A 15,301-nucleotide genomic window follows, 5' to 3' on the forward strand; every position below is an offset into this window, starting at 1 on the left:
AAGTATTCAACGGTTTCAGTCGACACTGCCCAAGTTTAGCCCGACTTGTGCAATCCATCTCTCTTTGTCAACTTGCGTCTGAGTCCTGTAATTAAATCCCCCGATCGTCCGGAGAAGGGGTAGAAGATGACGAAAAATGTAGTAGCATTTCCCCGCTAGGCTGCTGGTCATTGGTGTGCATGAACCCTGTCTGATGCTCATACTTTCATAACCGAGCTGCAGGTTATCGGCGTTACTACTAGTAGGTAGGACTTTGCTACAACAGGAAACATGCCGTTCATCCCGAGTCTGCTCTCAAACACGCCCATCATGTTCTTGGCGCAGGTTCCTCTTCGTCCGACATTTTGCCTAAATTACCCCGGAAAAACACAAAAGTTAACTTTTGCATGTTTACTACTACCAAGTAATAATGGAAAGGGTTCATCACAAGCCACAGTATTTTGAGTTTCATATATTATTTTGTATGTACAATGATCACATCCTTTGATGTCTGTGATATCCTCACATATATAGACATAAATGCAGATTTAGTGTACATGTTACCGATGTCCAACGCCAGATCTATCCACGTGAAACACATTATACATCAATCGCCAACAGTGGTCAGGCAACCACTGTACACATACCGAAAAAAAAAAATACAAGGATTAATAAAAACAATGGGGGGATTCAAAAGGTGAAGAGAGAGGTTTTTGTAAAAGATGCAACAAATACACAGGATGGGGATATCACTAATCATGCTCAAACAAGGCAACGCTTAGGTACGGAGTAGGTAAGCGAAGAACTAGGGCGTAGACGATCCCGTCCCTCTAATTTTACTTTTCGTTGTCGATTGCGCCAAAAAAAGCCAACACCAACCGAATGCGTTCAAACGCCCGCCCAAGGAGGGCCCGCTCAGCCAACCAACGGTTGAATTTTCAGGAGAAGAAATATTCACTGTCTCGGATGCGAGTGATGTCCCACTCTCCTTTCTGAGGTACCTCGCGGAAGCGCAATGGTAGCCAGAGCCAAGTGTGGATAGCACCGCGCCTTTTCTTCTTCGGCTCGTCAATCTCATCTAGATCGGCTTCAGCGGCGGCATCTTCCAAGTTCGCCTTGGGGCCAAGAACATCGTCAAAATCGGTCATCAGACTCTCAATTACTGGGTCCGATGTATCCGTTTCCATGCCCGAAGTTTTCCGCTCTGCTGCTTCCAGATTCTCAGGGACATGTCCGACAACGGTCTCACCGAGCGAGCTCGAAATAGAAAGATCCTTATCGGCACCACCAGCCTGTTCAAAGATACTGGCGGGGGTGACCATTGCGCGTCCCTGGGCTTGCAATTCTGGATCGTCCGATTGCAAAAGCTTTTGTCTCTTGTACTCCTCTAGGAGTTCCTGCACTTTAGCCGATTTGTTGTTTGCATGTCTGCGGTGAGCTCGGATAGCCTTTCCAATCTTACTCGAGATATTGACTTTCGCGAGGAACAGATTTTTGCCGTAACGGACTTCAAACTCCGCCGCGAGTCTCTTCACAACGTCGTCTGAGTGCATGCGAACGAAAGCCTCACGGAGAATATTGTTCATAGAATCGACATCGCAGGCATGGGTCCAGAAGGAGTCATGGACCGCCGAAAAGCTAAGACCAGCCCGGTCGCAGGCAATAGCTGATAGCATCATGTGGGTAGCGTCGAGAGAGTGAATAAAATTAGGCGGGAAAGCCTGGAGTTGCTTGCGCTTAGAAACAACATCGTCAGAGCCCATGTCTACAATGCTCAAATCCTGTATAGTAGTACGAACGCGTCGAGACTTTCGAACACGGTAAGGCTGGACAACAGGTAAACCTAAAGGAGTGGTCCAGATCACAGTGGATCTGAACTTCTGAGCTGGGTCGCCGGCTTTCTTTGTCGACCCTTCGGCCGATTGTGTAGGGCTCAAAGCTTCTTTTGCAATTTCCTCGATCTGTTCAGGAGCGAGAGATTGCGTGATTCGACTTGCGCAGTCTCCAAGCCAGTATTGGATTTCATGAGCTCCATTGAACATTGTGCCTAGAGCCTCGAAAATCTTCCGAGCAATGTACAACGAACCACTCTTCGTTTCATCGGCCGAAAGCTCCGGGTAATGGTCAACAAGCTGTTTGCGCACTTGCTTCATAGCTCCCATAAAGGTGACACCATAGACGTTCGTCATGACAGTCTGCTTGACAATCTTACGGGTGATCTTCCCGTCCAGCAACTTCGCAATTGGGGTGCCCTCTTTGGCTTCACGTGCGACAGCCTCCTTAACAAATTGGGCGACACCAGAATATACATCGGACGGGCGGTCAGACGGCTCCAAGTTCACTTGCTGAGCGCCCACCTTATCACCACCAAGTGCTGCGTAGTGTTGCAATCCATTGCACGAGCCGTCTTGATGGATGGGTAGTCGCGAGGGATATTGAGTAGGATCCGGGTGCTGGAGAGCGTTTCTCAGCTCACAGCAGGCGGCCAAGCATTGCCATGGATCCTCTGCGTCAAGCCACCACCGTCTGCCGTGTAAACCTTTGTTTGCAGAATCAAGAACATCGTCCAAGTGATCCATTGTCCATTGTTCACGTTCTGAGAGGCTAGCCTTGTCAAAGCCAGACAAGTTAGCAATCTGAATCTTCAGCCATGTTAGGCCACGAGCGCCCAGCGGCTTAGCTTCGCTGAAAAGGAGGAGTCCTCTAGCATTGTCCGCACCCATTTGGTTAAGATAGGGTGGAAGCGGGTAAGCACGACCACGGAAATCCATGTTATGAGGAAGATAGAAAGTATCATTTCTGTACGCACGGGCAACTTCCAGTTGGAAATTTTGAAAGCATCGGTTAGAATGCATGCCGGATCGTCGATTTTCGATCTCACGCATAGCGTTATCCCACTTCTTCTCGGCCGCGAAACCTTCTTCGGGAGCTGGCTTAGGTGGGTGAGGAAGGTCAGGGTTTAAGGGCGCAAGGCTGGCAACGGCTTCTCCTGAGTTCCATGCCTCAAGCATGACCTCGAATACATCTCGATTGATCCTCCACCCAGTTCTTCCAAGTATATTCAAACCCTCGCGGACCTGTTCCAAACCATTGTTCTCCATCGCTGCTTTGATGTAAGACGGTTGTAGAGTCTCGCCCGGTGTTGCGCGTACAATGTTGCTCTGATAGATGAAATAACCACCATCTTTAGGACCGTTCCACGGCCTTGGTTTACAAATCATGGGCAACTGACGACCTAGCACATCCGCGGTAGGCTCCCGAGCAACGATCTGAACAATCTCTGGGTGTAAATGAACGTATCCCGACTTCCTCCCCCAGTTGATTTGGTAGGAGTGCTGAAATGCGGGTTGCAATGTGGTTGTTTTCTTCTTTGTACCTGGATGCTCCGCTGCAACAGGAACCTTTCCTACATCGAAAAGGAAACTCATCAAGACAGCGCCGATTTTAGCTTTCACCCTAGGGGGCCAGATAGCTGCCGGGTCCTCCTTTTCCAAGTCGTGTACAATCTTCTGCCAGGGTGCTCGCCCATCCTTCTGTTTGCGACCAGCAAGAATTTCCCTTAGTGCCTTCATGCGACGGGCATCATTTCCCGACTGCTGCTTTTTAAGGGTAATCTCAGCTATCAGTTCATCTTGAAGGTCTTTCCCAATACCAGTGGCAATTGCAGAGACCTTGATGCCCCTTTCCATTCCTCCACGAGAGAAGGTTGATATAACGGCGAGAATAGTTAGCGCTGCCAACCTTTCCGGGTCCAGACTCCGCAGATATACTCCGTAGTCATAACGCTCTTTCTGCTCGAAAGTCCTAATTGGATTGGCCTCCGCTTCATCAACAAGCTTGAGTTCTTCTTGGATCCTGGATACAAGTCCCATATGCCACTGATTCATAATGGTACCTAGCTTTTTTCCACCGCCAGTCATATCTAGCCCTGACTTTTGCATCTGAGTAAACTCTTGCCGCCATCGTTCAAGCGAAGTCCTTATCGAATCCGTCTCTAACTGTCGCTGTCTGAGTTGATTGTATAACTCCAACTTTTCCTCTTCCGTATACTTGGTGTCGGTTGGAAAAGCGACATCAGAGCCAGTGGAGAACATTGAGAGAGAATCCTGCAAAGACGAGAGACCGAGGCCTTTCTGATCAACAGGCCGAACAGCCGGTATCTCATCTGTGATCGACTCGGAATTTGTATTGGTAGTATCTGAGTGCATGCTGCCGATCGCAACACGTCGAAGGTCAGACGAACAGATCTAGTGAAAGGATGTGTGTCAGCACCAATTTCTTCTTTCCCGCATACCTCATAATGTTGAAATGAAGGCAAGAATGGAATAGACAAACCTCTGACAGTTCGCCTAGCTCTAATTCCGAAAGAACTGGAACAGCCAAAACCTCCTCTTCAACTCCCGCGGTCTTTGCGAAACTCCAATACCTGCGAACTGCTCTGTCTCGCTTAGCACCATGTAACATGCGTAGTGCCATCCGAATCATGATCGCATATGTTCGTGCATCTGGCTGAACACCCCCGTGAGCCATGTCAACTTCGAACCATCTTTGCAAGGGCAAGACCAAGTTGTGCTGCCTTGTTACAACCATGTGTGACACCATCTCCTCCAGATAACGGTTATGGATGGCCAGATACTCAGGCGAACCGATGGGAAAGTACTCCCCAAGACGGGTTATCAGATTGGCAGCCCGATCCATTCGACCAACTTTCAGGGAGATATCCAGGTTTGCCATCATCTCATCTTCGTCACCACCAATACCCTTGTGCTTTTTGAGAGCTCTTGGTCTGGTCTGTAGAAGGTCGTCTATGATGATTAAGGATGAAGCGTTGAACCCCTTAGAAATGGGTGGGAAAAGGGAAGCCATTTGTGCCGGTTGGTCATACCGGTGACCGGCTGTGTATGAGGAGTTCTCGAATGAAGGATACGGTGTCTGTTCAACAGCGGAGTGATCTGCTGCCGTGGCGAGATGCCGATATGATTGGAGATATGGCTGACGGGAACGATCGGGAGAAACTTTGACAGACGCGTTGACATAAGAATTCGGGCGACCTAGATGGGAGTGAAACCGCAAGGTGGCCAAAGATGGCGACACCAAACGCCCATTAGAAACCCGGAGATGAGACGCTGCATTTTTCTGACGAGCAATTCGGGATAACATGATTCAAGAATTTTCGCTGAAGCAACCGGATAAATTAAGAATACGATGTAGAGGTACGTAAAGAGGAGAAGAAAATTATGAAGGAAGGCAAAAATTATGCAAGAACAAAATCATTAGTATGCGAATATGCGCAAAGAAAATTCAATAAATTGACAATGAACTTCCTGTCAGCGGAAGATATCGGCTGACAAGCCGTCCTGCAGCCCTTCACCGGTTTATAAGAGATGGGCAAAGAAAGAATGGGGGTGAAGGTCTGATGAAGGCGAAAAAAGTCGAAATGCTGTAGTAGTTCCTGGACGGAGAAATCGGGGGAAAAATACTCGGATCCTCAAAGGGGAGATAAGGCACGTGTGTGCACGTGATTTGATTATCGTGTTTTTCTTCGGCTTCTCATTTGCAGGATCGCGTCCACATTCACGGGTATACTAGTACCTCTCGAGACCTGTCAACTTGGGCGGTGGCGATCGTCCACACCTTTCACAAACTTGTATTAACTATGTACTCATTCCTGACTGTCATAAGTTCAGAGTTCTGTGCCGGCTTTTTATAGAGTTCAGGTCCCTGACCAACCAATGCAATATTGTTAATATTATCTATAGCATCTTTCGCATACTACAATCAATTAGCCATACCTAGAACGCTCCTTGCACTTTTGGGAATATTCTCATGATGCCATTCGTAAAGTCTATTTTTTTTTTACACATAAAGTAATTTAATCATTCCTCTTCAGTAGTACTCCTAGAAGAGCTCCCTCTTCCATTCTGTTTCATCCGATTCTGCTTCATAGCCCATCCAGTCATCTCTGGGTTTGCTGGGTCAATACGCGGCGCACTCATTTTATCCAGATAGTCCTCACTATCGATCGCCGATTCTAATTGCGGTAGATTTTCCAAATCTTGGTGCATCATGTAGCTTTCATATACTTGCCATGACTCCTCAGTCTTAGAGTATCTCGAATTAGCGGAGCCTCTTATAAGAAACGAAAACATCACGTAACAAATACTCACCTCGGCATCGACCCAATCATAGCTACCCCATTTCTCCTCCTGCATCTTCTTCAAAAGATCCAGGTTACCAGCCAACTGACTCGCCTGGTCATCTTCAGCCGCTTTAACCTTGATATCAATAGCGCGAGCCTCATTTCCACCACCCTCATCATCATCCTTCTTCTTTCCCTTACCCTTGGTGGGAATCTCATCTAACGCATCAAGATGATGAAGCTGAGGATGCACCTGCACAACCGCCGAAACAGGCGACAGATGAAGATTATCTATGATCACTATTAGCATCTGCACGCAACACCAGCAAAGAAACCCAGCGCAGCAACTCACTCCCCCGGAAAGCAGCCAACATATAAACCGGGTCCCCCTCCTCAGGAATCTTAATGCGACCTCCCAGCGTCTGCACCCGTAATAAGGAAGCCGAGTCTCCATTTCCCATGCCGCCCATTTCCACATCCCCGCCGGCTTCCATTTTCACCTTATTCCCGCTAGCAAGGGAACCGCCACTGAAACCACCCGCCATGCCGAACGCGCCGCCCTCTTGCGAGCTGCGACTTTTCTTCAGCGCATCGCCGTACTTCAGGCCTTTATTCACGTCATAGTTCATGCGGGTGTTGATGGGGACGTCGACTTCGACAAGCCCTGTTTTCGGTTTTAAACGGAAGGCAGTGGGCCTTTGGCCATGGCGGTCATCATAGGGGTAGTCTGGTAGTCGGTCGAGATATTGGAGGACGTACCGAGAGATTTCGGAGTCTGTCAGGTAGACGTCGTAGGATGCGATGACGGGGTCTGAGGAGTCCATGGTGTGGATATGGGGCTATGGGCAATGGATGGGTTGGTCGGCTAAGATCGTAGCATTAGTTCAATAGCATTCGTTAAATTGGACAGGAGAACAGTATATCGTGGATAATTGATTGCTCTTCTCTTCCTCAATTTTTTCTCCATATCAGGGCGGTGGAGAAGTGGCTGATAAGAATGGGAAAAGTGGAGTACACCGCCTTCTATTATAGTGACATATAGAACGACACCTGACATTTAGATGTTCATGATGTCTTTCTCGGGTCGGGTCGCTTTTCTTCTTTCTTAAAAGGATGCTTCAGTGTAGTAATACAGGAGGTCTTTAAAGCTACAGACCAATTGGATTTAAAGACGATTAGAACGTAACATATAACGTATAGTGGCTGTTACCGACACAATAAACTCCCACCGCAGTACATGAAGATTAATGGAACTAGACTGGTCCAATGCTTTTAGATGTCAGGCTTATACAGGCATACACAGAAGCAAGGAATGATAGCAGCAAATCAAATCACTACCCAAATGAAACATGGCTCACATGGAAATGGTGGAATCTAAAACAATGCAACTGCCGTAGTTAAAATACCGACAATCAAAGCAAAGCTTAACAAAATGCAAAGTGATTTACCCTCTTTTCATCTCAGATTTTAATCCCTTACTCTTCTTCTTCGTCTTCAACAACCTGTTAAATTCCATTAGGTGGAAAGCCTGAATGTGTGTGATAGCGAGGATTAACTTACTCCTTCATGGAAGTTGCGTCCATCAGTAGTTTCCTTGATAACGCCTGCACGAATACACCAGTCTCCGAACCTCTCAGGCTCTTCGCCATCTGTATTGCGTTCAAGTGCGTACCGCTTGAGGAGACCCTTCATGATGTCCAAAATCTCATCCTCCTTGATAGAAGAGCGATATAACTTGTTCAGACGTTGTCCGTGATAACCACCGCCGAGGTACATATTGTAGGCACCGTATGCTTTACCAACGAAGGCAGCTTCGGCGAGCCAGGGCCTGGCGCAACCGTTGGGGCAACCTGTCATACGCATGACAATGCTGTCTCTAGCCAGGCCCACCTCTTCGAGAGTAGATTCGAGCTTAGAAATAAGAACTGGCAGGTAACGCTCAGACTCGGCCATGGCCAGGCCACAAGTGGGGAAGGCAACACAAGCAGACGAAGAAAGACGCATACCACTGAAAGAGGTGTTGTCGAGCTTGTACTTGGCCATCAATTCCTTGATTGCAGGGAGGTCCTCATCCTTGACGCTGGATAGAATCAAATGCTGATTACCAGTGAGACGGAACTCGCCCTTGTCAAGCTTCGCCAGTTCACGCAAACCGGTGCGCATCTGGAAGTCGGCAGTATCCTCAATTCGCCCGTTCTCAATGAAGAAAGTGAAGTGGTTGAGGCCCTTCTCATCCTTGAGCCAGCCAAAAGTATCAACATTAGAAGCAAACTTGAACGGACGAGGTTCGGCGAACCGTAAGCCGTCTGGAAGGAGAGCCTCCACCTTCTCCTTGAAGACCTCAACGCCCATGTCGTCGATAGTGTACTTTAGACGTGCATGCTTGCGGTTCTGACGGTCACCGTGATCACGTTGGACCAACATAATCTTTTCACAAACAATGTGGGCCTGATCAGCGGGTACATATCCAAACATGCGGCCAGTCTGAGGATATGTCTTCTTGTTGTTGTGAGTGCTACCCATGCCACCACCAGCGAGAATGTTGAAACCTTCCAAATGTCCGTCGGATCCCTTAATGGCGATCAAACCAATATCGTGTGCATACACATCGGTATCGTTGTGAGGAGGAATAGCAATGGTGATCTTGAACTTACGGGGAAGGTAGGTAGGGCCATAGAGGGGTTCGTTATCGACAACGGCATCTCCTGCAACTTGAACCTTCTTATCATCATCATCCTTCAGCCAAATCTCATGATAGGCTGTAGTAGAAGGGAGAAGATGGTCGCTAATCTTCTGCGCGACAGCATGCGCCTCGCGATGGTAGAAAGAGAGCTCTGGGAGGGAGCTGCACATGACGTTACGGTTGACATCACCGCAGGCTGCAATAGTAGTCATAAGTGCTTTATTGATAGCACGCATCGCACCTCGGAGGTTACGCTTGATGACGCCGTGGAATTGGAAGGTCTGTCTGGTCGTGAGCTTCATGGTCTCGTTACCATGAGAGCTGCTGATAGCATCCATTTGCAGCCACTGAGTGGGGGTAGCAACTCCACCAGCAAGCCGGCAACGGATCATGAAGCTGTAGGCAGGCTCAAGGCCTTGAGCTTTGCGTTCATCGCGCACATCACGGTCATCTTGCATATACGTGCCGTGGAACTTGGTCAACTGCTGGTCGCTTGCAGAGATAGCACCGGTACTCTCATCTAGAAGACCCTCGGCAATGGTACCACGAAGGTAGTTAGATTGTATCTTGATGTCCTCGTTTGTCAAAGGTGCAGGCTCTTCAGGAAGACCCTCGACTTTGTCCACTCCCAAAGATTGCCAGAGACGTGGCTCCCACTCAGAGTAACCAGTCTGGTAAGCGTCTGGATCTTGATCATCACCAAGTCCTATATCTGTGAGCTTACGTCCGCCCAAGAAGGCAACCCGGGCATCAAGGTCCTTGGCAGGCTTGTTATAATAAATCTTATCTTCCTTGCGTGGCCAGTAATGGCTATCACCAAGGCCAAAAACAGAGTAATTGATAGTAGACAAGTCAAGATCTCCAGAGCTTTTTACGAATTCCCACAGACCACGGCCATTGACGGGGAACTCACCCTGGCCCGCGGTGCTGGTTATAAACACCACGTTTTCCTCAGTAGATAGATCCTCAGCGGGGTAATCATCCATGGCCATGACCATAGTCTTCAGTCCCCTTGCGCGACCGCGGTTTCCAAGGCGCTTTGCCAGGTTTTGGGCATTGCCATTGTCCGACGCGAATAGAATAGTCAAGGGTGCGCCGAAAAGGCCTTCGAGAAGCTTCTCATAAGAATCCTTGGCCTTGCGTTTCTGGAGGGCCCGAACCTCAGTGCCGTAAGATTCAGAGAGGGCAGAAGAAAACTTGGGATAACGGTTCATAAGCTGGCTGAGTTGGTTGTCCCTACGAAGGAACTCTTCAAGTTCACGCTTGAGACGTTCCGAATCCAGAGAGAACTTGGGCTCGTGGTTCTCTTCATTTCCAGGGTTCCAACGGTACAAAGGCCAGTATCCAAGGTCGATGGCCTTCTTGGTCTCCTGGAGAACAGTCAAGGCGGAGTCGTCCTCCTGGTTGTAAGGCAGGTATGCAACAACCACGGATGGGCCCTTGAACTGTTCGGCCTCAGCCATAGCTTGGAGAACCTGAGTGTAGGAGCCGTACACGGCAACGGAGGCAACGTAGGCATTACCGTAGTTCATGGCATAAAGACCAATATCCTTCTTTCTGCGTGTCGGATCAGCAGCGGTGCGTTCAGAGTACGGCTGGGAATCGATAACGAGCATGTTAACATTGGCACCGGAGGCAAGGACATGGTGGACACCTGAGTTGCCAAGATCATAGGCCCAGGCATCGGAGCCAACGAGCCATCGAGACTCATCATAGAAAAGCTTCTTGGACTCTAGGAGCCGCTTGGCCAACTGAGAATCATCCTTTGAAAGGTGATCAATAACATCTGGAGCCAGTCTGTTGGCCTTGGATGCATCTCCGGCATTAAGAGCCCAGTTTGAGAGGGATGTCTTCGGCGCATCAGTGGCAAAGCTACCAGCCTTCGATGCTTCTTCAACCTCCCGCACAAACCGCCGGCGGTGTTCCATCCTGGCAATCAAGGAACCAAATCCATATTCAGGAGTGGCGGCAATGGTTGAGGAGACACCGGCATGCTTCGAATCCAACTGGTTGGCGATGTGCAAACGCTCCCCGAAAAGCTGGTTTAAGATCTTCAGATAGGCATTTTCGACATGGGGCTGCTCCAAGGCAGTCTCAAGTGTTGGAACTTTGGAGCTACCGACTTCAAGGTTCTGGATAGGAGAGGGGATGTCCAAGTTCTGGACAATGCCGCGGAGTGCCTGAATGGCAGTGGATGGCTCAACGTACCCGAGTCTGTAACCGACAATTTGTGGAGCACGTCCACCAGCAGTGGTAGGGGTCAAGCTTGACAACAGATCCATGAACGAAGGACCCCATTTTGTAGTCTTGCGAACTTGTTCCAGAACGGCGATCTTTTCAACCGAGGCTGGAATAGAGTTCACAATCTGACTGCCCACCCAGGGTCGGTACAACCGCGCAGTGATAAGTCCAATGTTCTTCAGCTCGCTGGCAGTGTCTTCCTTGGACAGAGCATCTACAAACACTCCGGTGGAGCCAAAGATAAAGAGAGCGGACTTGGCATCCGAAGGACCAGTGTACTCGACCGCCCTGTAGTTACGACCCACCAATCCCGACAAAGTGCGCCAGATCTGAGAAGTCCATTCAAAGATGTCTGCGGCACTAACTGGCCTAATAGAAGAAGCATCCACAGTTGTTGCAGCGGAACTAGTAGCGCGGCTATCAACGCTGCTATCTCTTCTTGAGGAGCCAACGGACGAGTTGTCAACACTGACACTCGAAGGTGTCTGAGATGGCTGTGCAGGGGTAGCAGCACCCGAGGGGGTCTTAGCGTTCTCCACAACTTCATCGGCTACGGTGGCCACACGTCCAGAATCAGTGTACAATGTTTGGGCACCGAGCCCGGTGGAGTGAGTAGCATGATGTCCTCCCAAGTTCAGAACACTCTGGACCACATTCACATCCTCCTCTGCGATGGGCTCGTCGCGAGCAGAATTGGTAGGGTCAAAGAAGTGAATGACACCCTTTCCAGACTTGCGTGCCAAAGCATGAGCAGTGATAGAGATATCTTGTGCCTCTTGAACGGTCTCAGAGTGCAGGAATGTGAAGCCACATTGCCGTATTGAGCTGATCACCGAGTAATCTGGGAATGGAGAAGGCTCCAAGGCGACGTGAATGACAATGGGGAAGTTCGCCAAGCGGTAGAGGTGAGGGATAGAAGAGAGGAGGACAGAGGAGCTAGAGACAACAGAAACTGCATCTCCAGTCTGCAAAGGGTGGAAAGCAGAGAGGAGAGGATCCTCATTGTATCGTACTGAGATCACCTGATGAAGCTGTTAACCCACAATCCAAGTTTAAACAAGCTGTAATCCGGTATCACTCACGTCAGGTACGCCCTTAGGCAGGACACTGCGCGCCCTTTCTTGCTTGAGAGCCTTTAGTGACTTGCTAAACCAAGAATCTGTTTGCAGGGATGGCTGGACGGAGACCACAACGTCGCTAGTGAGATAGGCGACTCTCGCCACTGAGGAGTAAATTAGTATTCCATCACCAGCTCGTAGACAGACAATGACAGCAAAATATAGTCGTATCTGCGATCAACGGACTGGGGATTTGAGAAAGAATGAAGAAAATGACTCACCTGCCTCTCCGGCAGTCGAAACGGGCGCCATATTGGCACTTGCCAGTTGCGCTGTGTAGAGCGCAAAGGTGGGATGATACTAATAGTATACAGAGTAGATATCACCGCATACGGTGACTCCACACTCAATTTGAGCTCAATCGATGAGGGGGAAGGAGTGAGAAAGGAAGAAAAAGCGACAGTCTTAAAGACATTTAAAAAATTAGCTTGACTCTTTCCCGTTTATCATTAAGATTCCCTTCAAAATTAAAGCAGCGATTTTGTTCCCCATAGACTTTCTCCGCCATCGGGGTTGGATCAGCAACATTCTCATTGGACTGCGATCACGACATCGATGCAAACGTGCGCAGGCGGTGGGTGCAAACATCCTTAATCGGGTCAAGTGCGGGCAGCAGGTCGAGCACGTCAGTTCTTCAGCGGGCTTTGCTTCGGCAGAATGCTGATAGGTTGGTTACTTCTACTCTCTATGATTGATCTTGATGGAGATCTCGTGTTGCAGCCGAACGTGGAAGACATCCGCTCATCGGCCACAAAAATAAATTCATAATTAATGTAGTTAGCATAATTGAAGGAAGATTGCCCCGTACGAACAACACAGATAGTCGAGAATTTTTCCAGAATTGTTCCCTATTTTCCCCTTAGCAGGGGACCAATCGGTATTTGATCATTCGGCTTGCTATACTTATTACAAAGGTAATCTGCTCTCGGGCGAGAGACTCCCGGTGTGGTTAGTGGTCAGCTGGATACTAACAGCCCGTTACATGGGGAATCGAGAACAATTGTTGAAGAACCAGCTTCCGCCCCCGCTCTCTCTTTAGTTTCCCCAGCGGATAAGGAGTAAGGGGACAGGCTCTTAAAAGGATAAAAGAACAAAAGAAAGGAGAAAAAAGTTACAAAATATGTCATACAATTGACTATGCACCCTTTGGTGACTAACATGTGGTCTTTTGGTCATTCATGATAGAACATTATGCGATTCCCTGATATAGTGTATGAAAACTGATCCTCAAGACACCAAAGATGAAACCAAACCCCTATATCGATATCAATGTACAAGTCCCAGACGCCGGGGACCATATCTAAAAAACCAACCTTTCCGTCCTTACAGCCGAACAAAAACACCGTTCTCTGCCATAAGAACGACTTCGATTGGCCGAATATACCTTTTCGCAAAGAAAAATCCAACTCTGTCTCTATGACCCGCTCCGGAAGGGAGAGAAAAAGAGCCCTGAGCGTTGTCGAGGCCTCAGACTCTTGCGGCCGTATGACGTGTGACCAGCGACTGTAGATCATCTCACCATTTAAGTGATATAACTGTATAAAGAAAACCACGTAATGTGCATTGGGTAAGAGGTGAGGCTGTTGATACCAGAGCCCTCGTCGCTATGAGTTAGGCGTCCACAGTACGACGAGGAGCATTGACATCCGTCTCCTCTGCCAAGGGCACCCACGTTGTATGGATTTGGACGCAACTCCCTCTGTAAGGGTTGATATGAACTTGAATGGATGACCTGTAGCGGATCGACAACTTCCGATTGCTTTTGTTTATCTGTTTTCGCTCCAGTCCTGCATTTTGACGTTCATACCCGGTACCTCATAAATGGGTTGTTGTAAGGCAGCCGCCTGGACAGCCGACTGAGAAGGTTGCGGAGGACCAGTTCCAGACCGACGTCTCCGTTCTCTTTCAAGGGGTCCAGGAAGCTCGGTGCTCTCGCCGCGGGCACGGAACCGCCGCCCGATTGTATCCATCCAGTCACCATCCTCATCCTCGCCTAACCAATAATTGCGACCAACGCTAATCATAGCACGACCAAGCTTTCCCTTCCAGCCTTGACCATCAGGAGTGAACGGCGAGAACGGCTCCTTATCGATATCGGCGACGCTGGCCACACTAGCGATGGAAGTGTTCCGGCTATGAGTCGGGAGCTGAGTGTGACGAGGAACAGCAATATAAAGACGCAGGGACTGGCGAGCAAATGCTAGCATGACAAAAACAAAGTATGCGCGGATGATCCATAGCGAGCAGATGAAGACAATGCTTTGGAAACTTTCTGGTTGGGTAACCGCGTTGCCTAGGCCATCGGAACTTCTGGCATACTGGGCGTTCTGGGCAGATGATGGATCGTACTGCGGGCTGGTGAATCCGGCAGTCTGTGCAATCGTCTCACTACCAGGTCCGGAGGTGTTTCCACTCTCATAATGTTGAGAGATGACAAGGAACCATGTTACACCAAAAGCAGCGGTATATGCGGCGTTGATGACGCTATCGAAGAGGTAGAGCCAGGCGAGAGCGAGGCATTGCAGAGGTGATTGTTTCCGGATATGTGGGAAGAGCAGTGTTGCGACGCCGAGAGCAAGCAGGGAGTAAAGGTACATGGACAGCTGGACGGGGGAAAGGTGGTAACCGGTTAGGAGCGCAAGCAACCCGTAAAGGCCGCTAATCTTGTTCAAAAGTAAGGACAGCGTGATGAGAGAAGCGCCCGTCCGCAGGCTCATGACATAGAGGAATGTCTGTTGTACTCCGAGGGTTCATTCTTAGCACCATCGAAGTCTAGACACGGAACGGGAAGGCCTTTTATCACGAAATTTTAATTTCTGACATACCTCTGGCCGCGGGATGCGGAGAAAACGGGTTGGTGAAAACCCCATCTTTGATATCGCCGATGGGTTGCGGTGTGAGTGGCACAAGCGATGAGAGGATGCAGTAGAAAAGGGAAAACGAATGGAAGCCACAGAAGAGAAGGAAGTGAGGAGGCTGGAAGTCAGCAACAGTTGGGTCACGATGCCCATGCGGTATTGTCACACAGGGGCTTGATTTTCCGGACGATCCGCCCCGCCGATCATTACTATCTTTGCCTATTAAACGCCAAGAAATGAGCGGCCTTTTAATGACGTTCGGGTAGGTACTCCGTAACCTCCG

At 49.1% G+C, this 15,301-nt stretch overlaps 4 protein-coding genes across 4 annotated transcripts; all 4 read right to left on the bottom strand.

The window, feature by feature from the left end:
* Positions 1–444: 444 nt before the first annotated feature.
* BDV37DRAFT_260037 (DNA-directed RNA polymerase) lies at positions 445–5,411 on the bottom strand. Its single transcript, XM_032083204.1, has 2 exons — positions 4,315–5,411; positions 445–4,226 (listed from the first exon to the last, which is right to left on the bottom strand). Exons 1-2 carry the CDS (start codon positions 5,137–5,139, stop codon positions 918–920), a joined length of 4,134 nt encoding a protein of 1,377 aa, XP_031936852.1. The 5' UTR covers positions 5,140–5,411; the 3' UTR covers positions 445–917.
* Positions 5,412–5,736: 325 nt separating this feature from the next.
* On the bottom strand, positions 5,737–7,186 carry BDV37DRAFT_260039 (uncharacterized protein). The gene is made up of 2 exons (XM_032083205.1): positions 6,471–7,186; positions 5,737–6,409 (listed from the first exon to the last, which is right to left on the bottom strand). The coding sequence occupies exons 1-2, from the start codon at positions 6,940–6,942 to the stop codon at positions 5,856–5,858; spliced, it is 1,026 nt and encodes a 341-aa protein (XP_031936853.1). The 5' UTR covers positions 6,943–7,186; the 3' UTR covers positions 5,737–5,855.
* BDV37DRAFT_260047 (sulfite reductase (NADPH) subunit beta) lies at positions 7,166–12,694 on the bottom strand. Its single transcript, XM_032083206.1, has 4 exons — positions 12,382–12,694; positions 12,125–12,264; positions 7,679–12,064; positions 7,166–7,620 (listed from the first exon to the last, which is right to left on the bottom strand). Exons 1-4 carry the CDS (start codon positions 12,410–12,412, stop codon positions 7,594–7,596), a joined length of 4,584 nt encoding a protein of 1,527 aa, XP_031936854.1. The 5' UTR covers positions 12,413–12,694; the 3' UTR covers positions 7,166–7,593.
* A 1,106-nt stretch (positions 12,695–13,800) lies between these two features.
* BDV37DRAFT_228308 (inositol phosphorylceramide synthase regulatory subunit KEI1) lies at positions 13,801–15,143 on the bottom strand. The gene is made up of 2 exons (XM_032080306.1): positions 14,982–15,143; positions 13,801–14,900 (listed from the first exon to the last, which is right to left on the bottom strand). The coding sequence occupies exons 1-2, from the start codon at positions 15,028–15,030 to the stop codon at positions 13,927–13,929; spliced, it is 1,023 nt and encodes a 340-aa protein (XP_031936855.1). The 5' UTR covers positions 15,031–15,143; the 3' UTR covers positions 13,801–13,926.
* Positions 15,144–15,301: the final 158 nt, after the last annotated feature.

The sequence above is a fragment of the Aspergillus pseudonomiae genome (assembly GCF_009193645.1).
Source record: "Aspergillus pseudonomiae strain CBS 119388 unplaced genomic scaffold BDV37scaffold_94, whole genome shotgun sequence".
NCBI lineage: Eukaryota > Fungi > Ascomycota > Eurotiomycetes > Eurotiales > Aspergillaceae > Aspergillus > Aspergillus pseudonomiae.

What these genes read in the sequence shown, in the direction of transcription:
- BDV37DRAFT_260039 (XM_032083205.1), bottom strand. Translation starts at nt 6,942, where the DNA reads ATGGACTCCTCAGACCCCGTCATCGCATCCTACGACGTCTACCTGACA. An exon ending in GTTGGCTGCTTTCCGGGGGA is followed by an intron (nt 6,410 to 6,470) that starts GTGAGTTGCTGC and finishes TAGTGATCATAG; the next exon opens with ATAATCTTCATCTGTCGCCT.
- BDV37DRAFT_260037 (XM_032083204.1), bottom strand. Translation starts at nt 5,139, where the DNA reads ATGTTATCCCGAATTGCTCGTCAGAAAAATGCAGCGTCTCATCTCCGG. An exon ending in AGCTAGGCGAACTGTCAGAG is followed by an intron (nt 4,227 to 4,314) that starts GTTTGTCTATTC and finishes TCCTTTCACTAG; the next exon opens with ATCTGTTCGTCTGACCTTCG.
- BDV37DRAFT_260047 (XM_032083206.1), bottom strand. Translation starts at nt 12,412, where the DNA reads ATGGCGCCCGTTTCGACTGCCGGAGAGGCAG. An exon ending in TGCCTAAGGGCGTACCTGAC is followed by an intron (nt 12,065 to 12,124) that starts GTGAGTGATACC and finishes CAGCTTCATCAG; the next exon opens with GTGATCTCAGTACGATACAA. An exon ending in GACGCAACTTCCATGAAGGA is followed by an intron (nt 7,621 to 7,678) that starts GTAAGTTAATCC and finishes GGAATTTAACAG; the next exon opens with GTTGTTGAAGACGAAGAAGA.
- BDV37DRAFT_228308 (XM_032080306.1), bottom strand. Translation starts at nt 15,030, where the DNA reads ATGGGGTTTTCACCAACCCGTTTTCTCCGCATCCCGCGGCCAGAGGTA. An exon ending in CATCCCGCGGCCAGAGGTAT is followed by an intron (nt 14,901 to 14,981) that starts GTCAGAAATTAA and finishes GAACCCTCGGAG; the next exon opens with TACAACAGACATTCCTCTAT.